Source organism: Epargyreus clarus, unplaced genomic scaffold (genome assembly GCF_041222505.1).
Source record: "Epargyreus clarus isolate Ecla_fem2 unplaced genomic scaffold, WU_Ecla_fem_2.2 ptg000019l, whole genome shotgun sequence".
Lineage (NCBI taxonomy): Eukaryota > Metazoa > Arthropoda > Insecta > Lepidoptera > Hesperiidae > Epargyreus > Epargyreus clarus.
The window spans coordinates 13,888,418-13,915,374 of NW_027332227.1; the positions used below are offsets into that span (position 1 = coordinate 13,888,418).

Genomic DNA, 26,957 nt, shown 5'->3' on the forward strand with positions numbered 1-26,957 from the left:
CATGTAGGTAGCTGAAACGCACAGTCTGCAAGTGAGTTTTGTTTTAGATAAGCTATCATTATGCCCAAATCCTAATAATGCATTACGAAATCCACTAATTTTCTTGTAAAATGATAATTACGTATCAAATGATAACGGTACTTCGATAGCGGTGAGAAGTGAAAAATTTTATGAAGGAATTTATAAACTGTCAAATTATTGGTCATCAAATTTGTAAATAATCCACATGGAATTATACAGATTTGATAACGTTATATAATTGATAATTTCCTCTATCGTCAAATGTAGTTAAATGAAATATTAAGTTTCAGTAAAAAATACTCAATAACGAATGCATATTAACTAAGAAGTAATAGTACTAGCGAACTAAAGATAAAGAAATCTGACATATATCGATCTTAACACCTTAGATAACATGAACAACGGCACGTATTTTCCAATGACCTATATGGTTGAAAAGGTTTTATCTCTGTCAGTTATTCTTATTTAATCAACATTTATCATCTTTGGTACAGTAAATACTAATGGCTGGTACCCATAACATTTACTTAATTTAAGTGGAAATCTTCTAATCAATAGGTGTGCGCTGTTACATCCATTTGTCCCATTAGTGTTTGCCTCCTCCATATTACCATAAAAGTATTAGTCTGTGTCTATACCTAGATGTCTTATCAGAATTAATTTCGTAGAAAACCAAATATGTCTCATCAGTCATGCTTCGTCCATTTCTATATCACCTATATTATATCCACAGCATGTCCACGTTACATAAATCATGGATTAGTCTGATAAAGAGTCAGGTCTGTTAAAATTTGTGTATCGGTCGGAAAACCTTTATCTAGTTCATAAATTAGTGATAAGGTGAGTTATTTCGGCTCACGGTTCAGTAGCTCCTCCGGTGTTGAAGGTATCTGTGCATTCTCTGCTGCCGCCGCTAGGGTATCTGGGCCTATGTTTTGTCACAAGCGTAGCAGTTTGCTGTACGACGAATCGGAATCTTGCTACTTGACATGGCTGGTGGAAATTACGCTATGAACGAGGTCAGTACTGATTATACTTTTGTGTATCTCTTCTTTCTCACTTCAATTGTTTTATTCTTTAACTTTCTTTCACTATTTGTAGTAAGTTTGTTTTGTTATAAAAGATTTATTTAGTGTATGAATACAAAATACTTTTAGCAGCTTATTAAACTTAACAATTTGATTTTTTACTTTGCATTTTAAAATGGAATGCGTATCACATTTCGAGCATTGTTTTTAATTACATATATGACATATTTACTTTTGTATACTATTTCATTAATCAAATTGGAGCAGGTATTTCACAAGGCATGTATTTCTTAAAACAGTGTACCTGTCGATGTATTTATCTTTAATCGAATAAATACTCTATCAAGCTATATAAAAGACATTTTCTGCGTTTCAATTAATAGAGTGAATGAATAATTCATAAACCAGATCAAATAATTACACGTGGTCAGTTTGTTTTATATAATTTTCTTCTGGTTCTGATTATTTATTTACAATTTGAATTTGTTTTGATAAAATCTAATATGATCCATTTATCAGGTATGTGTACCTTATTAGCTTGGCTTGATTAGGCAATACTTTGTCTTGTGTTAAGGCGTGGGAGGTAAGGTAAAAGCTATTCTACGAAGGGTTAGTCCTCAAAGGAAACAACGTATGTTCAGTAAATTCAATGGACCACCTACTAGATAACCTGCATGCCTCTCTGCTATTATCTTTGTAGATGTCACGGAGGTTTCCTCATTCATATACATGCATGTGTGCCTATGTATATGTTTCCCTTTGTTATACTTAATTGTAAGTAAATATTAAACTGTAAGTAAAATATAAGTTCTATTTAATTTGTTATATGCCAGGCTTCAAAAATTTTGTTCATGCATGATATGAACAATATTTTACATAAATTCAAGCAATGCAGACATAGACAAGAACTTAGATATTTCAAATAAGGCCCACAGCTCGTATTCAATTAAAATCAATTTCTTTTCGCAAACATTATAACAAATAAATCAGAACTATTGATCGACATCTAAAAAGGATTTCCAATCAATTTTTGTTTTTATTGTGTTAAAAGGTGATAAGGCCATATTTTACTTCTTATCAAAATAACTATTGAACTAATTTGAAGCGCACATTATTGAATCTTATCTTAAATGTACAGCGTCGTCTTCGAAGGTCCATTTTCGTGACCTAGCTATATCGACAGATAGATACCTGGTATGGTTTTATACTTCCTCGTCCCAGGCTTCTGTCTTCAATCATGATCACAACATCGAGAAGTAATTTCTCTACTCGTCTCTTTAAATATTTGATTCAAAATCATTGTAGATCCAGCCCTTCAAAATACTACTATGTTATAAAACATTTTGTAAATATAATTAAACGTTTATTACCCCCTACAAGCATTATTCATTTGTTCACCAGTGTATTAACCCACACAATATTTTCGTAAAACACTCGAAAGTCGATAATATTTTGAAGGTTCATAAATTATATTTATCTACCTGTATCGCTTTATTAATACTTCTTATCGTGTAAATTACTTTTTTTCTGAGTGCTGAATTGCTACACAAAATCAGATAAAAATACTCATTGATTACATAAATGAGTTCGCTTCGAATATAAACACGTTGAAATAACTCTATTAACACGTTCGCATTCCTAGAATATTACCTACTGATATACTCGGAGCATAGAATTACAATTTATCAATTAGAACAAATCTTACAAAGAATGCGATTAGTAGGTTTCTGTGATAAATGTTACCATTTTGTCACGTTCTTTTTCATATATTGTATTGGGATCTTTACTTTGTATTGTCTGGCCTTAAAAAGGTCACCTATGCAAATAGGCAACGAGGTGTCCGCTCACCAAAAATAAATCTATACTTATATAAATACTTGTCTTGGCTAACTAATTGGATCATACTTGCAGACCGTGATCTTTTGAACTATGTATAAACGTAAAAGTTGTTCGATAGGTTTCCTTTATGACGTAGACACTCACTTAGGATTTTGATAGTTATTCTGAAGAAATTCCATCAAATTTGATGCAAGCTTTACAAAACTAAGCTTTCTGGTAATATATAATAATGAAAATTAAATTTAAATTGTTTTTGAAAATTTAACTGTAAGGAGGAAAAATAGGAGTTTTAAGTCTGTATTATACATTTTATACATTATTATTAATTTTATTTAGTAATGCATATAGTCCATTTGCAATATAATGTCAACTTGTTGTATTCTCAGAAGTTAGAAATATTACATTTTAATATGTAACAAGCACTTACGCTACGTTTTATACATATTTATAAATACATTGGACCAATATAATGTATTTATTATGCAACAGGTATCATGAATACACTGCATATTAAAATATGTTATTTCCGCGACACTATTCATTTAAAATAATCAGTCAAATATCGATTAAAAAATAAAAATAATGTTAAAGATGGTAAAACAACTGGTCCAGCGGCACCACCACCACACCTATTTCTGCCTAATAACAGCAGTGTTATACGCTGTTGTGTTGTGGTTTAAAGAGTTTGGTAAGGGAGACATTCTTTTTCGAGGCATTCCGGCTTAGTTCTTACGGGTAGCGGCGCATCTTTGTTCAACCTTGGGTAGGAATCTAATTTATCTGGGGTTAATTACAGCTGTCCATGGGCTGCAGTAGCCACTTATATCGTATTTTCTTTTCTACAGGGAATAATTTTATATTCATGTGAACTTAGTACAACCACCATTCAAACCACCACGCAGCAAATATAGGTGTGGCGCTGGTGATTAAAGTTATTTATAGTCATTGTTTAAAAGTAGAATTGGTAATAACTAGAATTTAAAAAGTATTGAAGCCGTGCACTTGAACCACACTATAATCGTAGGCTCAAGTGTTTTATGATATTAATTATTAACCTGTTTATAAATATTAACACTTGATACTCATACGAGCACTTAGCAAAAGTACTCCAAAAGAGAAGCGATTACTTTTAAAGGGATTACTTATTCAAAGGGAAGCCGAAAATGCTTCAATTGATATAACCGCTAACTAGACCTCCGGTGACTTCTGTTAAATAAGTTAATCCGGCCACTTAACAAAACACTTTGCACTGATCACGTCACATTGACGCACTCGTGTGATGAATAATAAGTATAGAATAGTCCTACATATTTTTCAGGATAATTCAAAGACTTAATCCTTTCTTTAAACAGTGTTACATGAGATAAAAATAATCAAATTACATCCCCAGCCCTCTACGTTAATCCTGTTGGAATTTAGACTATAACATAAAACACAGTTAGGTACATAAAACTATAGATTTTACATTTGCCACATATTTGATTTTTTTTATGAAAATCTCCCAAATATACAATTTTACATGTGCAATTGTGCATACATTCGTACATATATGTATACTTAAAAGATTTTCTCACAATGTTTTCATCTATTTACACTTTCTTATTAAATTTGAGCAGCAAACAAGCACGCAGTCCTAGCTGCCGCCTGTGGACATCTACGACCAAATCGATACAGGCAAGTTAGGTAACACGAGGATCGTCCCTGTAGTTTCGGGAGTAGAATAGGACTACGGTATCTCCTGCCTGTCGTAAGAGGCGACTAAAAGGGGGCTTCCGGGCAAGAGTCGGAGCTCGAACGGCCTGGTAAGCGACCCCGGGAAGGACGGCTGTATGTGTGGTGGCATACCGTCGTACGCACCAACCGGACGGAGCCCGATGGGGCAACGCGCGAGAGGACTCCGGTTGCGTTCCGTTCGAGATCACGCAGCGCCTCTACGCAGCGCCGCGAACGGCCACCGGGGGGGTTTTAGTGCGGTAAGAATCCCACACAACCTTATGTCGCTCTTACGGCATGGGGTATCTTATGAAGGTTCCCCCCTCATAAACAAAAGGTTGCACGAGGATTCTACCTAAAGTCGATCACAGACACATTTCCATTCCTAAAAACTAAAATTTTGGCCATGTAATATGTATGTACGAGTAAATTAGCTGGGCGCTTAAAAACACTACATATATTTACTATTAAAAGTTATATTGAATTACAATAATTAAATATACATACAAACAAGTTTTAGGTATATAATTACGGTTCCTTACCCGAAGGGTAAAAACGGTATTCCTAAGCTGTCTGTCCGTTTGTCACAGTAATAAATGGGCACTTGAAATTTTACAGGGTACTTAGACGTACTCGGATGACCGCTATAACAACAAATACTATAAATAAAAAAAATGAAAATAAATGGGGATACGTACAAGGAACCGCTATTTTTCGACGTTTTTCACATTATCTATTGAGCTGTAATAAGTAGAGACCCCAAATTTTTACAATGAATTTAGGTCAATATCTGCTACAATAACAAATACTAAAATAAATAATTCACCAAGTACGAGTCGAACTCACACATGGAGTCTTCCGTACCACCAAATGTTCATTACTTTTTAACCGACTTCAAAAAAGGAGGAGGTTACTCAATTCGACCGTATATATGTTTTTTTGTTTTTTTTTTATGTTTGTTCAGCGATTTTTTCACGATGCCGCGACCGTTCTATATGATTCATACACCATTGTATGCGGCTAGTTTCACAGGGGGTCCCATTTCGAGGAAATTTGAAAATTTCCTCCAGTTTTTCCGGAAAATTGGAAAAACCCGATTTCATATAAACTTCAATAAGTCGAGTATTTCTTAACTAATTTCAATTTTCTTTTGTGTGTGTTTTGTCTTGGTTTAGTACATATTTCTGAAGTCGGCGCTCATATTGGACACGCTGTTTACGCCGTTATCAAACGAAATATATTGAGCGCCAACTTCAGAAATATGTACTAAACCAACATTTATTTCAATTATTTTTTACTTTGTAGTGACACATAGAAGGCGGTTTTATTTTTTTGTTAAAATTTTTTTTTACTTATTTTTAATCATTTTATTATTTTCAACAATACTTAGTTTTATGACACAATAGATCGCGTTGGGGTAATGATGAATGACGTAAGCAACGTATAATGAAATTAAATTAAGTTTATGGTTCTTATTGGTATTTATCATAATACCAGTTATTAGTAAACGGATTGTAAAAATTTCAACCGTCTTTCCAGTATTCCTAGGTTTAACAGTTACATCGAAAAATGCCGAAAAAACCGGTTTGTTGTATGGAGACCCCCTTTAATATTCAACTTTGTTTTATTTTTAGTAATTGTTGTTATAGCGGCCACCATTATATAGTCTCTGTAAAAATTTCATGTGTCTATCTATTACGGTTCCGGAGATATATCCCTGTGACAGACGGATAAACGGACCGACGGACAGAAAGCGAAGTCTTAGTAATAGGGTTCCGTTTTTATCCTTTCGGTTCATTTTTAGGGTTCCGTACCCTAAAAATGAAAATTTTAGTAGTACGGAACCCTCCGTATGCGTGTTCAACTTGCACATGGACAAATATTTTTAAATGCTTTTTATTAATCAATAATTGTTTCTTAATGAGCGGAATTAAACGCTTGTCGCATATCGCAAAGATTTGCTTACGTTACATTACATTCTATGATAAAAGAAATTAATTGTTGTTTTGAATCGAAATCAAAATTATCTCCTTGAATCTAGACAATCGTAAAATGAAATAAGATAATGTCGCAAATACCAAAATTTCTTTGTTTTTATTCAGTGTTTTGGTTTTTATTCCGCCTACCATTTTAACATTGACAATTTGGACTCCTATCGCATTTTAAGTTGTACCAGACAAGAATACAGTCCACCTGATGGTATGGTATGCCGCCAATGGACTTCTGTAATGAATCCCAGATAAAGATATGTCGTCCTTACTTCTAGAACACAGCAGCGCTTAACTGCTGCTTAAATTGAAATAGGTGTTGCAGAAATGCACCCGGAGTGGAACCTTTTTTTTTTGTTTTCGAGGGGGAAACCTTCAAAAGGTACCCGACGACGTGGGAGCGACGCCGGGTTATGTGGGATTTTTACTGAACTAAAACCACCCTGCTGGCCGTCCTCAGCGCTTGGTGGAGAACTCCGGGATCTCCAATGGAACACATCCGGAGTCCTCCGAGCGCGATGCCCCGGTCGGGCTCTGCCCTGGGGGGAGCACTTTACGCTCCTCCCGCACACCTGGTATTTACGACGGCACGCGACCACACATGCCGCCGTTCTTCCCGGGGTTGCTCTCCGAACTGTTCGAGCTCCCACTCTTGCCGCCGGCAACCCCGGAAGCCCCCTTTTCGTCGCCTCTTACGACAGGCAGGGGATACCGTAGTCCTATTCTAGTCCCGGAACTACAGGGACAACCCGGAGTGGAACCTACCGCCTTCATACCACCATGATAAAATGCTAAAGGCCCTTTTCCTGTCGCGCCTGTTTAGACTTAAACGCACGTCCCCAACCAAAACCCGTGATTGTGAAATAAGGATATGATGTGTATGATGTGTGGACTGTAGGATGAAAGTAGCACGCATGCGGGCGGGACGCGTGTGCCTGCGTATCACGCGTGACATGACAAGTTCCCTAAGGGCTACTTGCCCTTAAAAAATGCCCTTAAAAGCCCTTGCCTTGGCTTGAAAAAGTTGCATACCCACTATCTACTATATCAACTTCCAATCTGAAAAATCATTGTAATAATATTTAGCTGACCAAAGGTCGACTGCTTACACGATAACCATTACTACGCAGTAGCAATCTCCATCAAAATGGTTATTATCATTAATTATGATAAAAATCGTCTAATGAGTAATCGGTAAACGTAACAAATCTGTTTCTACACGTCTAATCGACTTATTATTGCTAATCTAGTTAATAGGCACGATTAGCCGTCGCTAAACTATTGTAATGGTAAGTGAGCGAATTATTTTATAATTGAACTCTTTTATTATAAATTATAATATATAATGAGTAATGAGTAATATTTTTATTAATGCGTTTTATTTAAGTAACGAAGCAGATATGAATTGATTTAATTGTAATCATCATCAACTCATTACTGTGCCACTGCTGGGCATAGGTCTCCTCTCATAATGAGAAGGAATAATTTCTCAGGTATGCAGGTTTCCTCGCGATGTTTTCCTTCACCGTTTAGCAAGTGATAAATAATTAATTTCTGATACGCACATACATAACTTTGAAAATCAGAGGTGCGTGCCTGGGATTTGAACCTCGGACCCCTCGATCTAGAGGCCGAGTTTCTTAACGACTAGGCTATCACTGTTGTATTTTTTGATGTACTTGTAACGTCAGTAGTATTCAAAGTCATTCAAAAATACCTAATACAGTAGAGTGCATTGCTGCTTTTCGAAACATGAAACTGTTTGTATTTTGATACTGAAGTAGATATGGGTTTGATTTAATATAATTCAAATTGTAATGTTTTTACATAGATACTTTCATACATAGATATATTTAACAGCCCAAGAGTACTAATTATTGTCAACTTTAAGTTAGGTGCCGGATTCAGTAAAAATACTTATAAATGTAATGATTGGTAACTGATGTGTCCATCTGAATACAATTTCAAGTAATGCGATATTTCTAAACAGGAGATAGGTACTAATAAATTTCCCGTCTGTTCCTAAAAAGTTAGTAATAACCTCAATTTAAGCTAAATACTCTCAATATCATGTATAGCATGTCTCTACCCAGTATCCTTACCATGAGTTTTCAAAACCTACAATTTTACGTTACGTTTACTCAAACCATTATTCTGTTCCGTTTGCTTAGTAGACTGAGTAAACGTAACAATAAGTAAGTGCTCAAGTCTTTTTGTCTACCTCACATGTTCGCAAAAAAGACAGACAAAACATTAAGCGCCATTCGTCAATTTAGACATTACACGAGACATTATTTAGACATTGATGTTACGTTACTGACACTATAGTTCTGATACAATCCGCTAGGGGCGCTGATTGTATGGGCAAATACGTAAACAAATATCAAAACAGTAATATTTGTCAAAACGTAAAAACTCATGGTAAGGGTACAGTAGATACTTAAATTCGATAACAATGAGCTCAAACTTAATTCGACCAAACAGCAAATTAATCGTCCAATTTGCATGCAAATTCATCTTCAATGGAAACGGGCTCAGGCAGGGAACTTCCTTGACTCGTCTTTACGTTATTCAAATAATATTGTACAGAGTTCTTCGAGTCACAGAACTTCGGGTAACTTCTTACCCACATACTTTATGTTCAACGGACTAGGTTTCGGAAGGTAAAGAGAGGACTATGTTGTATTTTTTATGTAAATAGACTTTAATGTAAGCAATAACGTTTTAAAGAAGACCAACGAAGTTTATAGAGGTTCGAAGTTTGCAGCAAACACCAAGCATGTGAACGCGGCATAGAGTTCGCTGTATTGTTGATAATGTATTTTGTTTGATAAGCATACTAATAAAGAGAAATACTGCATTTTAATTTATAATTCAAATCGCAATTTGAATAATATAAATCTGGGAAATGCTAAGCTTATTATGTTATCTCTAATTGGGAAGATCGATCTTGTAATGGTCATTTTACATCATACTTAATATTATCAAACCGATTATTATCGACTAAATTTAAATGTAATTTTATTAGCTCTTATAAAAAAATTCATTGGAATGAAATCAAATCAATTAATATTTTTTTTAAAATGTCCTCGCAAAAATGTTTTATGACGATACAAACTTATTTTATTCTATGTATAAAATTTGTAACTATTATCATTGGTTATATATAAATAGAAAAAAATCAAAAGATGAATAATTTATTGTAGCAAAAAATACGGAAATGTTCAATTAAAAACCAAAAATTATAACCATGATTAAGATAGTATTTCGACTCCACACATTTGTTGTTCATGTATTCGAAATCTCCTTATGGCGTGCCAGATAGAGTTGAGTGAAACTTTGCACCGATTTCTATAAACATATGCGGGGCGATGCACCTGTTTTACGGGAACAGTTCCGAGTTTCTCGAGATCATTAGTGATGGAGCTACGGGCTCAAGGGCTTGTCTCGCTGCTAACTACATAGTCGGTATATGACACAATTATGACAATAGTTTGGAGGAGTGATATCATAATAGTACTTCAGTAGTTTTAAGATTACAATGGAATATTTGTATAAAAATCACGATTGCTCTAAAATAATTGAAAATGTAAAACCTTGATAAAATTTATGTACTGAAAAGAAATTTAATATTATAAGGTGCTATATAGTAACAAACGTAGTAACGTAGTTTTTATAGCTTCTCCGTAATTATCATTTTTATAAAAATACGGAAGAAAAAAAATTACATAACTTAAGGAAAATGTCACGACACGACACTCTGTACTCTCTGACACGATGCTCTGTCCCTGTAGTTCCGGGATCAGACCTGCCTGTCGTAAGAGGCGAGTAAAAGGGGCTTTCGGGGTTGCGGACGCCAAGAGTGGGAGCTCAAACCGCCCGGGAAGGACGGCAGTATGTGTGGTCGCAAATGCGAATAACTTAAAATTTATTAAGGAAAAAACAAAATCATAGATAGCAATGACAGGAACGGGGGAATCCCCGGATAACATAAATACAAATTATTATAAAGTAAATTCAACATGAGTAACATAATCAAATAGTAAATAATACACTAATATATGCAAAAGGCTTTATTTACGTTGTAAATGATGCAACACGAGGTGAGAGGGACGTTATCGTGGAACAACCGTGGCTAGTTGTACGCTTGTACAGTAAGAATCGGCGCGTGCGCATATCGTGTGCAAAAACGTCGAAACGCATGCAATCTTAATAGTGATATGGAGAACATTAAGTGTGTGTTAAGCAAAGACAGTGTATACGAAAAATTAGATACGAACGCTTTGAATAATTTTCATACACATGTATAGAATATCCTATTGAATTAAATAAGTTATAATATTGCTGTGATAGTAGTATATTTTATAAGTGGTTCAAAAGAAATTTTCGTAGATGGAAATCAACAAAAAATATGAGTTACAGGTATACACGAAATAATATAAATAATTTCTAACACATCCAAAGCTGAGAATTTAGAGAAGACTTAAAAAAATAGAAGAAAATATTTTTCATGGTAAACCTATAAGGACGGAGAGGACAAATGTAAAAATGAATTTAAAAAATAGTATGAAATTTTCTAGTACTTTATGTATTTTTTTTCCATCTTTAATTATTTTTTTAAGAGGGTGAAAATAAAATATATGCAGGGGAAATAGTACAAATTATAATAGAAATATCAAACATAGAGACGTAAAAGTTGGTATCACGTTCCTTTCATTACCAACAATCCTTAGTTCAGGAATGATTTCTTTATTTACGCTGTAAAAAGTAAATTATAAAGAAAATACAAATTCTACTTACAACTGTCACATAACCTACAGTATATCATTGATTTTTAAAATTATCCTCATATCTTTTTTAAAAATAAAATATAAGTAGATCGTTCGTGAATACGAAATGCGAAACCTATAAAACTGGACTTATCGCATTTTAACGCTCGTAAACAATAAAAAAACTGCCATTCACGAATTACATTTTACGTTTAATTTGCTGTAGTATTTATTGAAAACTTTTTTTTTTACTCGAGCGGTAGGAAATTAATATTTATTTATATTTTTAAATAAAATAATTTTATATTTATTACTGGCACACCAGTTACTATTAGGACTTATAAATAAAACACAAAAAAAAATAAAAATCAAATGCAGTCCAGAGTCTAATATTCTTTTTTGTGACTGTTTAATCTCCGAAATCCTTAATTGTGAGTTTTAATATAAAATCGTAATATTGGTGGTGGTAAGCGTTTTTATAATACCAAATTTTATTGGTAATTTAATTGAAGGTGGTAGAATCCTATGTGATTCGACACCTGCGTCACCACCGCCACATTTATTTCTGCCTAATAACAGCAGTGCTGTGTTCTGGTTTGAGGAGTGTGGAAAGGGTGACATAATTTTTCGAGGTATTCTAATTTAGTGGCCTGGGCTAACAGAGCACCTGTCGCATCAGGTAGGGATCTAGACTTGTCTGAGGTAGATTACAGATGTCCATAGGTAACAATTGTCACTTACCATCAGATGGACTGCATGCTTTTCTGCTACTCCTATACTATAATTAAAATCTATAATCATAAGAAACTTCGATTTATCTCCTCATTTCATCGTAATTTACATTAAAGGTGACTCATTAACGTTCAATTACAATAAAGATTGGAAGTATAAAGCCAGACAATTATTTCTTAAGGCCCGATAAGATATGCCGTGGGTTAATTTCGTGCGTGTTGTAGAGGCAAATTAACTCTCAGATTACGTTTGTTTGGATATGTTACTATGTCAGAACGCTTTAGTTTTAATGTAACTGCAGCTGGAATAGACTTAAAATAAAAGTAGTCGCTAAATAACTTGACTATATCCTCGGGCAGAGTTTCCTCTGATCTGTAATCACATATTAGAATACATCATGTCAATGCAGAGCTTCTACTTAAATATGATTTTATAATTTTGCACTACCTCCTTTACACTTATAATTTAACAAACGTTTAGTAACACAGATTTCCGGTAAAACATTCCATAAATTGAAAAATGATTAGGCATTTATAAAATGACATAAATTAATTAATAACAATTTTAAAGACATAAATAATTAATAAATAATATAAAACTAAATATGTAATTTACGCAATAACAAATAAACACGACTATGACGTAAATAATTCTAATACATTAATAATGATCAAGCTGATGTGTAGTGTCCTTAGGCAAGCTACTTGTTGGTTGGTAACATTAAATTACTGCATTTGAGCTAACTTTATTTAATACCAATAAGTATCTAGTTGCCCTTATGAAAGTCAATAGGTAAAGTGGCAAAACTCCATCGGCACCCTTGCCAAACCGTCACAATTTCAAGCGTATGGATAGAACGTTTGACTTGCTTTGTGTATGTGTGCAAACGATTGTACTGTAGTTTTTTATTCAAGCCAAACTTTGTAGAGGTTTATGGCAAACGCCACTTGTATGAGAACAAGTTATTACCAGTTTTTAATCAATGGTGGATGGCATTTTATCTTCGATTGAAATATTCGGTCCTCCTGATGAATGATTGGTCTCTGCCGCCCATGGCCATCTGTAACCTACTCCATATAACAAGATTTCATCCTGAAGCCCATCACAGATGCATTGCCACTCCTGAGAACAAAGATGGTCGCCTCATATGTTAATTTTTCAATTTTAAGTATGAAATATACTAAATAATCTATATAATAATAATAAAAATATGAAACTAATTAAATTAAAAATTAACTAATATTAAAAAATAAATTAAACTTATAAGATAAAGATGTCGTCCAAAACTCCAACTTGTGGCATAGTGCCCAGAACGCTTGCAGCGTTGCCTAGCTGTATGGCGAGGCTAATTTTTTGGGCAAAATAACTGCCAGCCCTCTGGTCACCCGAAGCGAGGATAAGCCGATGGGACAACTCTTTCATGAAAAATTTTTCTTACATGAAAAACCACGGACCCAACGTCTCAGTTGCAAGCGCCGCAAACTCATAATCTTTTATAATTATATATTTTAAGTATGTACAATGTACATTCAATGCATGTTGTGATTACTTGTAATAGTAAGAACAGTACCCTTACCAGGAGTTTTTACGTTTTGACAAATATGACTGTTTTGGTATTTGTTTACGTATTGGCCCATACTATTTCCAAGTTGTGACATAATCCACTAGGGGCGCTGATTGGAAATTGTATGGGCAAATACGTAAACAAATACCAAACCAGTGATATTTGTCAAAACGTAAAAACTCCTGGTAAGGGTACAGTTCCTCACTAACATAATAGATATAATTGTACTGTATATTAAGGTCACTGCTGTATCTTATGTTGGTAGTCCTGAATAAATAAATATATAAATAAAATAAATAAATATGTAGGTTATCCGGAATTCACACATTTATCACATGAGTATATAAATTACTTGAATTATTATTTACATTTAACCTATTATGCACTTTCAATATTCACATTTTTAATTATAAATACAAAGAAAAATGTATACCACTTAGATACGATTATTTTTTATGTATTATTCAAAGCCATTGGACTAAATGACTTAATTATGTAAATACAAGTACCTACCTTGGTAATGATTGGTAATAATATATCTTTGAAACCAATTACCAAGGTGTGTCATATGTTTAAGTCACTATTATTTTATATCGTGACAAGTATTAATAATGTATGTCCGTATTAATTTATCTTGCATTACACGAAGTTAACCTATTACTTAAAATATATGGATACGCTATGAGAATATTAATATTCTATTAATCAGTCGACCTACATATACAAATATGTTTATTTACATTTATATATTTGTAATCATTATTCACATTAGAATTATTGTTTTATTCATAAAAAATAGGTAAATTAACGGGTCCTTATCGCACACATGCATCTTGTAAATCTTTAATAAGTCTCCCTCAAAGAGTATAAATATCTGCATTAAAAAGTGTGCTATTTCTAATTTTTAACTAATTCACACTTAGTAGGGTTACTAGCTTCTACTTAACGGTACTTTTTCCAGGGTAAAGGTGCACTATGTCCTTTTCTGAAGCCCTATCAATGTTTGTACATAATTTCATGATGATCGGTTATGTAGTTAAGGTGTAGCAAACAAACAAGCCAACAAACTCACATTCGCATTTATAATATAAGTTAGGATAGTTGGGATTGCATAGTAGACGGTCGAGGAGTTTGTGGTCCGCCTCGCACGCTCAATGTATGAGCGGGCGGAGGCCGGACCATACTCCCATTTAAAGGGGTTCGCGCCCGTACACGATCGACCACCTGGGGGGCGCCCGCTCCCGCGGGAACTCCCTGGACTGGCGACCTCCGACCATCAGGAGGCCGACCGTCCGCTCGGTAACGACGCATAAGTACCGAATCACCCACTCAATAGTGGGATGATATATTTTTTCATTATTCTATAATGCTTTAAATAACATTATATTATTATGAATAAATAAAAAAAAATCCGGGGGGTATTTACCATCTGAGAATCTGCCCGGGCACAGAGAGTATCCTCGAGACCCGAAATTCCATGCCCACCGCCCTTATGTTAACATAGCCTTAGCATATGAGAGTCCCGGTGGGTATGACGTCCCAGTTGACTGACTGACTGATTGCATAGTAGCTCTATATATTTTATCTACGTACATTCGTGCATTAAATTGATCTACCAATAAATCGGAATTCATAATAGGAATAGACACATTACGCATTCTAATTGTGATGACAATGCTAACCAGCAGTTTCATGGATGGTGCGTGTTTTCATAAAAATACCTAGAAATTAAGTTTACAACTTATTTGCTACTATACAATTCTACAATCGACTAAGTAAGTCGTACCTTAAATTAAACCTTAAGGGAAACATGGGATTCAAGTTCGATGCCCCGTCAGATAGATGTATAAATGATGAATTTTAATATTTATTTTTGTGTCTAATTATTTATGTTTTCGTCTTTATATGTGTCCAACTGTCCATGGCACACAAGACGCAGGAAATCTTACTGTGAGGATATGAGTGTAGAGATCGTCATTTATTGCATTAATATTAATATCAATATCAAAACTTAAATTTTGACAATGACACAATAGCGACAACACCGACAATCGGTCCGTGATGGCAGCTGGCAACAGTCCGCGACAGCGACGATGATAGCATGAACTATTCCATGTATTAGTTCCCTTAGGGAAGGTCATACGAGCGAGTGTAAACTAAAACCCAAGCCACAATCCCCGCGGACGACTGTTGCCGCTTAATCGTCAGTGACTGTTGTCGCCGGTTGTTGGCGACGACCTACGACTATCGTTCGGTTAACAGAGTACTTGTTATTACTAGTAACTTATAAATTATATTTTATATGTATAACTTATATCTTAGCACTAACACTTACATTTTGTTACAGACGCAAGTGAACGGCAAACCGCCAGTGGAGAAAGACAATGTATCAGAGAACCCGAGCCGAGCGAAATGGGGGAGGCCCCTGGAGTTTATCCTGGCATGTCTTGGATATGCCGTCGGCTTGGGAAATGTCTGGAGGTTCCCGTATTTGTGTTATAGGAATGGAGGAGGTAAGTCGATAAAAAATATTGTTTATACAATTGACTAATTTATCGAGCATACGATACATATTTCATTCTTGCCACCCATAAACATAATCGAAGCAACGTAAAAATAGTTTTCTATCTAAGATTGGAGTCATGACACTCATAACACATACTAACTGCTGGTACTGTTGATAATATGCTAAGTTGGTTAACCAACACAAAACACGTGCAAATTTTTATTACCGTTTCTGTACTCTTTATCGGACACGAAACAGTCGATTCCAGTTATTAAGTATACTTTAATACTTTTATTTTGTAGACTTTCGACAGCAGTAACTAATCCGCACTAACTAATGTAAAGGGTTCTTGTTTTTGTAAATTTGTGGAGCAATTTGTATGTAAATGTGAAATAATATCAGCAGCTGCAGATACGATTAGACCCAAAGTGCATTTACCTTAACATAGCAAGATCCAAGTGAATACAATAAATATCGTGGTATATTCATACGAATTATTTTGTCTCGGTTTATAAAATAAACGAAGATATCTCTAAGTAATAATGTTACCAGAGCAGTTTACAGTAAGATAGGTCAGAAGTATTGTAGGTTTTAAGATAGTATGTGTTTCATACCACGTACAAGTAATTAATAAGATTTATCTATAGAACATAATCAATTAGCAATAATAATTGTATCAAATGGAGCATTCCATGCAACGTACCCTAATCTTTTCTTATATTTTCAACAAACAGAAGAATTTCAGATATACGTATAAGCAACATTAGATTTACGGCCACTCATAACTCCATTAAGATAAAGAACAATACATATCTTTTTCTAATCATCGAAGTCACTTTGCCACATGTGTTCTTGCTTACCTTATCTAATCGTTATCATAGCATTTGTCTAATTTAGGATCCATGTGCTCAACGAACTGCAGAATGCAAATCCTAGAATCTTTATTGTGTCTAATAAATTCTTAGTTAGCTTTACACTCTACACTTTTAGTAACTTATAATGATTAACGTGATTGTGTTAATACATCGTAAATATGGATTCACGTATATTTTGCGGAAAGCGGTTTCCATAGAGAGTATTAGTTAGTCGTTACAGCTTATTAGTGTGATCTTATGAAAGGCTTTAAATAATTACGCTATTCCTTGAAATACTCTTGACCCTTTCAAAGTATACACTTAAAAGTACATACAATTATTTTGGTTGTAAAAACGTATACGTATACGAGTTGATGTCTATATTTTTTGCTGATGAAAGAAAGGAATTACTAAAATTTGTATTTTTGTTTCAGGTGCTTTTCTTATACCATTCTTCTTGATGGTACTGCTAATTGGTCTTCCACTGTTTTACTTGGAGTTGTACGTGGGCCAATTTACTGGATTGGGTCCACTGAAAGCTTTCAGTTCTATATCACCGTTCTTCAGTGGTCTCGGCTACTGCACGCTAGTGGTCATTTCCATCATATCCATCTACTACATGATCATCGTTGCCTGGACCTTATTCTACACAATTGTATCAATCGCCGGAAACTTAGATTGGGGCTCATGCGATAACGCATTCAACACAGATTGTAAGTATTAATCTTGTGTTAATCTTATTATGTTCCTCATAATCCTTGTCTGACTGAACTCACGTTCTTATCAATATATCCACCATTGCAAAGATTGGTATCTAAAGTTGCAACTGATTGCTTAATGATATGACTGTAATGCTTAACGTTCATTTACGAGTATTATGTCATGATAATGTTTTTAATTATCGCTTTTCCGTATATGATTAAAGTAGCATAATAATTATGTAAACTCAAGTAATCCGTAATCAAGAGTTAATAAAAAAAATATTTCCTTTATTGTCCTAAACATTACCGTGCGCATAGCCTACTAATTGAGCAATGTTTTTAGATTTATTGTAAATCCATAATTTATTGTTTTACAATGTCTATGTCTATGTGCCCCTACCCTACATCCTTCCTTATTTTTCTTCTCATGTTATTATTTGCAGGGTTTTAAAGACCACATGACTCTTCTAGCTATGGACTTCTAACTTCTATGTATAATACTATATCTAGACTATTTCGACATATTATTATATTGTTAAGTAATTTACAAGTAAGCATTGTGTTACAGATTTTAAGAGACAAACAAATTATTTTGGAATAATGACACCAATCACTCCCACGAATTACTTTTTGTTCACCAAAAATATAACCAAAATTTAATATTTTCCTATGATGTGAATTGAAATTGTTATCTGAAAAGATCACGTCCTCGAATTTGAAATTGAAAATCGTAAATCACCGGTTACGATACGAATTGTCATATAAATTTTACGAGTGGCGCACACCCACACCCGTAAAGGTTGCAGTATCTATCGAGATAATAAAATATATGAAAATAAGGACATATTTAACTGTCTTTTTGATATACATCTTCATTGATCCCGTAAAGTTTATGATGTAAATACACGGAGTTTATTTACCCTAAGTGGCTTAGTTCATTTACAAGTATTAATTCAATGTTCATAATATCAAAATTCATACTTGTTTATGGGATTAACTGTCACATACTAGTCATTTAAACTTTCTGCCCAAGGAAATCCAATGACATACAAATAAATTTTTTAACTTAAATTTCTGTTTCTGAAAAAGATCCTAGGATTTTATACTTATACTCGTATGTCAGTCATGCGCTATCAAACTTAGCTTTGTGTGTTCTATTTTCAGCAGACAAAATTCATCCGCTTAGTCGAATGTTAGAGCCACGCTATCAATGCCATCGGTTCTCACATTATATTCACGACATTATATTAAATATCGACATTCTATGTCTCTCAAAGACTCCAACATATTAACTTTGAGCTCCCATTAAATTCTTCTTTTCTTGCAGTTTGCTACAGTGGATCATACGACGCAGCATGCAGAGAAAACAACACTGGTACTGCAGATGATCTGACATTCTTCCTTCGACAATGTATGAGTATTGGAGACATCTGCGAAATGACCGGCTTCGACCGGTACGACGGCCTGCATTGCTTGCGCGATGGAGAGAAGATACCGTGGTACAAGAATGTCACACGTACTCTTGCTGCAGAGGAGTATTATAAGTGAGTATTTTTCCAAGCTTTATATGTCGTGTTGACCGAGAAATTTCTAATCTAGAAGACTTTTCTAGAAGACAGACCTTGCCTTCTTTTAACCAGTTTTCAAGACTAGGAGTTTCAAGAGGAGAACGAGGTACTCCACGTAGAACTCATCTGTGCCTTATAAAGCAAAAAGGGTGGCGCGCAATTCGTCTTAGCTCTGTTCAGAATTTTAAAGTTTACGTAAAGATAACTTTAGCTTTTTGTATTGAATATGCTAACATCATTTGCTATCAAAGCCCTATTTAAAAAAAAATTCGCTTAAAATGTTGATAGTATAAAGTTCCAGTTATACATAGGTAAGTTATTGTATTTTTTTTAAACGCGGAGGAAACTATGGGCAGCTAATCTTATAAAATATCTCTTATCAATACCAAAAATATTTCATTTTACTTGCACATTATATACAATGTTCAATAATAATCATTTGACAATCACGATCTATTAGTGTTTATTGATCATTATTTTTTCGCATGGCTGAAATTCTTTAAGCTTCTTTATCTGATTAAATTCCGTAGCAATCTACAGGCTATGTTATCTACAAGCCTTCGTGGGTCAATGGCCAGGTCGTCTAAGCGGCTTTTCTCGGCATTAAATTTACATTTTATTACTGACTCATAAAAAAATCTTAGTCATTAATTTATTGAAACAGTGGGAACTTAGAAAAATCCATTGTTCCTAAGATATCATTAGTGAAATCTCTTGTGGAGACGGAGATTGAAATATTTTCAGACTTTTTTTGCAATTTTACTGATATTCAATTCTAAAGATTGTAAATTTTTCGTTATTTGGTTAATTTCTAAACAAATTTGCGAAACTTGAATCGAAATTTAATTCATTATATGAATACTTAAAAAAAATGTTAATATTTCCCGCAGTACGTTTTCGAAACATTATCTATTCATTTGTTTTACGCCGCCACCTTCCCTAGTCTGTACCCGACGTCTCTTCTGTCTACCTACTTTCAATATACAATGTTGCTTTATCATTGTCATAAACATTTACTGTCCACTTTTCCCTGATAACCCAAATAATATACAAAATTAATGAACAACTTCGATAAAAATATATGAAACTATGATTTCCATTTCTAAACATAGAGGCATTTATGTGCTAAATAAATTGCCATATTTTGCTGGTAACGATTTTCCTTCCGCGGTTTGTTAGTATGTATCTTCTACGTCATCAATTGTTATCATTCTTGTCGCACGTAATTATAGGCAATTATATTCTTTTCTTGTAGAAACACATGTTGTAATGTAAATAATTGAACCGTATTTAAGTAATGTGTTTTGTCTGTGTTATTGTATATTACTTGGGTTCGTGTATATATATTATAATTTAGGAGTAGCAGACGAGCATGCAGTCCACCTGATGGTAAGTTGCTACTGCCGCCCATGGACATCCGTAATCAACCCCAGATAGGACTAGATATTCCTATCTGAGGTCAGCAACAGATGCGCCGCTACCCCTGAGGACTAAGCTGGAACGCCTCGGAAAAGTATGTACCACACCCTTCAAAACTGAACACAGCAGCGCTTTACACTTGTTATAAAGCAGAAATAGGTGTGGCGGTGGTGCTGCCGGAGTCGAACCACAGAGGGTTCTACCACCTTTGCCAATATTTAAATTACCAATATGAAATTTACCAATACGAAAATAGCAAACAAGCTTAACGTGTATCTGATGGAAAGTGCAAATTGCTGCCCATAGACATCTGTCGCTACTTCTGAGGACTAAGATAATCCTTATATACCAGTTAACCGGCATCCACACCTTTCCTCTAAAATGGAAAACTACTTCACACAAGAGTGGCGGTGGTATCACCCGTGAAACTACAATAGCTCTACCGCCTGAAACCTCTCTAAAAATAATCTTCTTCTACAGTGAACGAGTGCTGGGAAGAGGAGACGCTACTTGGGAGAACTGGGGCACTATTCAGTGGCACCTCGTCGGTTGCCTTTTCGGCTGCTGGTTCATTGCTTTCCTCTGTGTCATCAAGGTAAGGCATATCACTAGAAGATTAAATAATAAGTGTTTTGAGTAGCTGGAATCCGCTTTTAAGTCCCACTGCTGGTCATGTGTCTCTTTCAAAGCCTGGAGGAGGTCTGTAGCATACAACATCATTGCTTATGTGCTGATAAGTAAGGAAGTAAGAGTTAGCGGTTAACCACATTCGAACGTATATATAACTCATCGATAAGGCCTCCGAAAAGGTTCACCATTACCATACCTTGATGATAAGCGGAATCGATGATATTATTTTACCCTCATACATGAAAGTGAGCATGTAACCAAGTCTGGTGTATTACGTGCCCATTTTCAGAATTATTTAAAAATAATCATCATACTCTTACTTCTTAAAACTTTAAAATTACAAAATGCTAGGTATTCCTAGGTCTATCGGAGGCATTGTCCCTGTAGTTCCGGAACTAGAATAGGGCTAGAGTATCCCCTGCCTGTCGTAAGAGGCGACTAAAAGGGGGCTTCCGGGGTTGCGGGCGGCAGGAGTGGGAGCTCGAACCGTCCAGTAAGCTACCCCGAGAAAGACGGCGGTATGTGTGGTCGCATACCTTCGTAATCACCAGATGTTGTGGGAGGAGCGAACGCTGCCCCAGGACAGAGCCCGATCCGGGCATCGCGTTTGGAGGACTCCGGTTGCGTTCCGTCGGAGATCCCGGAGTTCTCCAACAAGCGTTGAGGATGGCCACCGGGGGGGTTTTAGTGCGGTACAAATCCCACATAACCCGGCGTAGCTCCCACGTCGTCGGTTATCTTTTGAAGGTTTCCACCTCTAAAAGAAAAAAAAGATCTATCGGGCTCTATAATATTGAACTATTATATATTATTGATAATAGACGGTATTATTTAGATACAATTGAATTCTGTTTATTTTTATAGATACTTAATAAAATATATATATACGATATTATTTGCATCTTGATATCACATAGCGAAACAAACTTTACTCGATTTGATAGGTTTGTGAATGGTGTATGCCTTACGCATACATGTGTATACTTTCAAATGTGTGTCTGTGTGGGTGACACTTATTTAAATAAGGAAAAGTCATACTATATTTAATACGACAATCAATCTACATTATACAACATATCTAGTGATAACATTCTAATTATTGGGAATGATTTTATCATTATTCAAAAATGTAGTAAAGATAAATTATATATTTTTCTATGAAATTGAAGTAGAGTGTAGTCGACCTAATGTAAGTGTATCACAGTCGCTCACGAAAATCATCGAAGGGCAATATACATTCCGTCACCCCAAACGTGATCCTACAAATTTTAATCATGTGGCCATGACCACTTTAGTTTGTTATCAGAACTATGGCGGTAATTTTCGTTCTACGGATTTCCGCCACCTTTTGACACCGCCTTATAACGAAATATTCAGGAAAAAACATAACCCTTCCTTGGCAGTTGGGAAAAAATATCGTCCGTAATAAACAGTGTATGAGAAGTCTAGGATCACATTAACCCGTCTGCAAGTTTCTAGCGAAAATAAAATATTTTTATTGTATTTAGCCCCCTAAACATTCCGTCCAAGAGCGCATATTGAGTTTCAAAGCTCTTCCTATTTAAAATAATCATTATACGATACGATAGTACCTCTGAAGACTAAATTGGAAAGCTTCGGAGAAGTATATCTGTCTTACCCTTTAAACCAGAACAGTAGCTCTTAACGCATTAATACGAAATAGATGTTGCAGTGGCATCGTCATTCGTGCCACAAAGAATTCTACCACGTTAAGAAACTAAAATAATCTCATTCCACAGGGTGTACAATCAGCAGGGAAGGTAGTATACTTCACTGCCCTCTTCCCTTACGTCATGCTGACCGCTTTGCTGATCCGAGGAGTGACTCTGGACGGCGCTGCTGACGGCATCCTGTTCTACTTAAATCCTGACTGGAGTACGCTACTGGAGGCTAAAGTGTGGGGAGATGCTGCGTCCCAGGTAATAATCTAGTTTATATAATAGAAATAGGAAATAAACATGTAGTCTACTTCATACTAAGTGGCCACTGCCGTATGAATATTTATAATCAACCCCAGTTAGGACTGGAACTTACTTGAAGTGTAAGTTACAATGCCTATTACAAGTTCCTCTATCTTATTCTTAAAACGAAAACGCAATATGATTAAACATGAGTCGATGTTTGCTAGCCATGTTACTTCAAGGGAACTACATAAAATTCCGCATGAAATCCGAAGGTGTATTTGTCTATGTGTGTGTCCATGGCACCCACGACACAGGGAATCCTAGTGTGGGGCTGTGAATGTAGAAAGCGTTTTATTTATTTATTTATTTAAATATTCAAAACCAAATCCAGTCATTCAAATACTATTACCAAAACTATAAAACACCGTACTGTTAACAAAAAGCGAAAATGACATTTTTAAAGCGGTTTTTGGAAGAAATTCGGAACATTTAATGGTTTATGAAGTCACTCTGTTTAATAAAGTGTAAAATAAAGCACACTTTGAATTGTTTCATCCAGAACGCAGACCAAAATAGTTAGACAAAGCCTTGCGGAACATTGCATTGAAGCACATCTTTCACATACGATTATGTTTATGCACCATGGAAGATTATGTGAATCGCAAATTATATTTGTAATTCATATTTTTTCACGTATTTTATATAATTTAATAATGTGTATTATCTGAGATTCTGCTTAATTCTTAATGCCAGTATCGACAAAGAGATGTTAAAGATGAGCTGAGCGGAAACATATGTAGTAAAAGCGGTGATGCCTCATAAATATAATGCTCTTAAATACTCTTTATTATAAACTCTTTCTACACTCACAGCCCCACACTAGGATTCTCTGTGTCGTGGGTGCCATGAACACACACATAGACAAATACACAAACACCCAGACCGGCCAAACAGAAATCTAAATTCATCATTTAGATATCTGTCTGGCCGGGGATCGACCCCGGGACCCTTTGCGCGTCAGACCGGCATGGTGACCGCTCCGCCACGCGGCTCGTCAAAGGTTAAGAAAGTTATTAAGAATTTCATACGCTTCAATATTTCATTCAAAAAGCTTTATCTGTATTCTTTGGTCTGAGTTCAAAAGCTATTTAGTCCATCATCAAACTTTTCAACTCTATTATGAACAACACTGACTTAACGTATCGTGAACGAATAAGCGATGAGCGATAAAGATTACCATACTACTCTATCATTCAAATGATTTTTGATTCAATGTGTAATCAAAACAACATTAAAATAAAAATATATAGCTCCACGGCTTATGTAGATAACAACCGATCCATACAATACCGACTCAAACAATGTGGTGCGCGGGTGGGAATTGGATGGGTTACCGCTAGTGACTAAATTTGTGCTAACGTGCTTCGAACGGTGTTAAACAGATGGGCCTAAATCGGTTCCGGTTATTATTCGTTATGATATGGTCGGAGATCTCTCAGTGATTATAAACATCATGAGTTCGATTTCAAGTAAAACTCCTATTCAACAATGGACCGGACAGCTTTGATCACATAACATCAAGAATGCTACATGTTCAGACGCTGCTTTTATTTATTAAAAAAACTGTAATTCGATTTCTCGTAGTATCTCTTTTCGTTACCCTTTTACAGTAGAACCAAATACAAATCCTTCAACATATTACTGTAATCAATTCATTGGAAACAATCCTCTTTAATGTTCCCTCCGAATAAACATCTAATTACTTTAAAGACGAGTTTAATAAGAAAAAACTTTTTAATCGCCATTATACTGTTTTCGTTTAAAACTTTCCGAGTATAACCTCTAAGCGCTTTCCAAATAACCTCATTTAAATGGAACTACTTGGCCGTGTTGCTTAAGTGGATCATTGGAGCTATTAACATACTTTTCGTACTGTAAGTGTCAAAAAAAAAAAACGCTTTCTACACTCACAGCCCCACACTAGGATTCCCTGTTTCGTGGGTGCTATGGACACACACAGAGACAAATACACAAACACCCAGACCCAGAAACAGAAACCTAAATTCATCATTTAGAAATCTGTCTGGCCGGGGATCGAACCCGGGAAGGGGCCCTCTGCGCGTCAGAACGGCATGGTGATCGCTCCGCCATGCGGGTCGTCAAACTAAAAACAAAAAATGTTGCATTACTTATTCTATTTAAAAATTTGCAGTAGTTTGCCATAAAATGTCCGAAGCCGCTTAATGTATATAAAGCTATACTTGATGTAATGCATGTTAAGTAAAAAAAATATTGGATATAGAAACAATGTAAAGGATTAGGCTCCCACCGCGCTGGCCCATTGCGAATTGGCCTTCACATACCTTTGAAAACTTTTTATTAATTTCCTCACGATGTTTTCCTTCACCGTTTAAGCAAGTGATACTTAATTTCTAATACGCATATAACTTTTAAAATCAGAGGTGTGACCTCTGCCCCCTCGATCAAGCGGCCGTGGTTCTTAACCACTAGGCTATAAATGCGTATGTAAATAAATAAACATTACAAACGCAGGTGTGCACGTGTGGCATGATTTTTCACTCCTAAGATATGGTACAATAATATAATGATATTATGGCCATGACTATTAACAATATAAACCCATGTAATCCTTACCTATGTCTCATTCAAAGCCATCATAAAAATCATAAACCATAACAATAGAAAAATGAGGCAGCCTGATCCTAAGTCAAGTCTCTCTCTTATCTGTGATAAAAATAATAAAACTTATTACTTCACGATTTAAGCACACATGTACAGATAAATCAACTCATGTGGGTAGTTAGCTCTAAGCGAATAGTAAATATGCAATTTGAGTCGTGACATTGACAATTTTGTACTGAGATACCAAAAATGGCCTTATCTAACAGAAAACATAATGCAGTAGTGTTTTCATACGATAAATCGTGTATTTGATTAAATCCTAAGCACACTGTTACACGCTACAATAAAAATCCGACAAATCTTTTAAAACATCGTCTATTTGCGTGTTGTATACATGAATTTGATTACAGTAGTTCAAGGTAAACATTGTATAGTGTTAAAGCAACTGATAATTAATTTCTAATATGCACATAACTTCGAAAACTCAGGTGTGTGCTTGGGATTTGACCCCGAACGCCTCGAGCGAAGAGCCAAGTATCAACCTCTAAGCTGTTTGTTTATCTCTGTATTTCTGACTTGTTTGTCTATCAACAGACGTTCTACTCTTTCGGTGTGGCCTGCGGATCTCTGGTGACGTTGGCTTCTTACAACAACTTCACTAACAACTGTCACTTCGACGCCGTCTTTGTCAGTTTCACCAACTTCCTCACGTCGATCTACGCCGGCTTCGCCATATTCTCCGTACTTGGTTTCCAGGCGATGAAGATGGGTGTTAGTGTTGATGGTAAGTTTATTTTCTGTATCGTCTTAATTCAATCATCACTATATCGGTTTGTCATACAAAAGGTTCTGAGTTAGATCTCTGGTCAGGCAGATATCACAACGATAAATCTAGATTCTGATCTAGATGTCTGCGTACCCATCTCTATGTGTCCATGGCATCCACACATATCATCTGTGTAAAAGGTTTGAAGTGTAGAAAGCGTATATTATTTTGTTTAGATATATACGAGTATTCGTCAACATTCATCCTTATATCTTGTCTTAAAGGACCATG

The 26,957-nt window shown here is 35.2% G+C and overlaps 1 protein-coding gene across 2 annotated transcripts in view; it reads left to right on the forward strand.

Annotated features, from left to right (window-relative positions):
- Positions 1-995: 995 nt before the first annotated feature.
- LOC140750281 (sodium- and chloride-dependent glycine transporter 1) overlaps positions 996-26,957 on the forward strand; it is a 34,991-nt gene continuing 9,029 nt past the window's right edge. Inside the window, exons 1-7 of one of the 2 annotated variants that reach the window (XM_073083726.1) lie at positions 996-1,040; positions 16,002-16,167; positions 17,449-17,727; positions 19,043-19,259; positions 21,183-21,297; positions 23,093-23,272; positions 26,495-26,684. In XM_073083726.1, the coding sequence (XP_072939827.1) occupies positions 1,011-1,040; positions 16,002-16,167; positions 17,449-17,727; positions 19,043-19,259; positions 21,183-21,297; positions 23,093-23,272; positions 26,495-26,684 (1,177 nt within the window). In that variant the 5' untranslated portion in view covers positions 996-1,010. Of the gene's footprint in view, positions 1,041-10,708; positions 11,012-16,001; positions 16,168-17,448; positions 17,728-19,042; positions 19,260-21,182; positions 21,298-23,092; positions 23,273-26,494; positions 26,685-26,957 lie in introns of those variants that run through there. The other variant, XM_073083725.1, reaches the window with a different exon arrangement.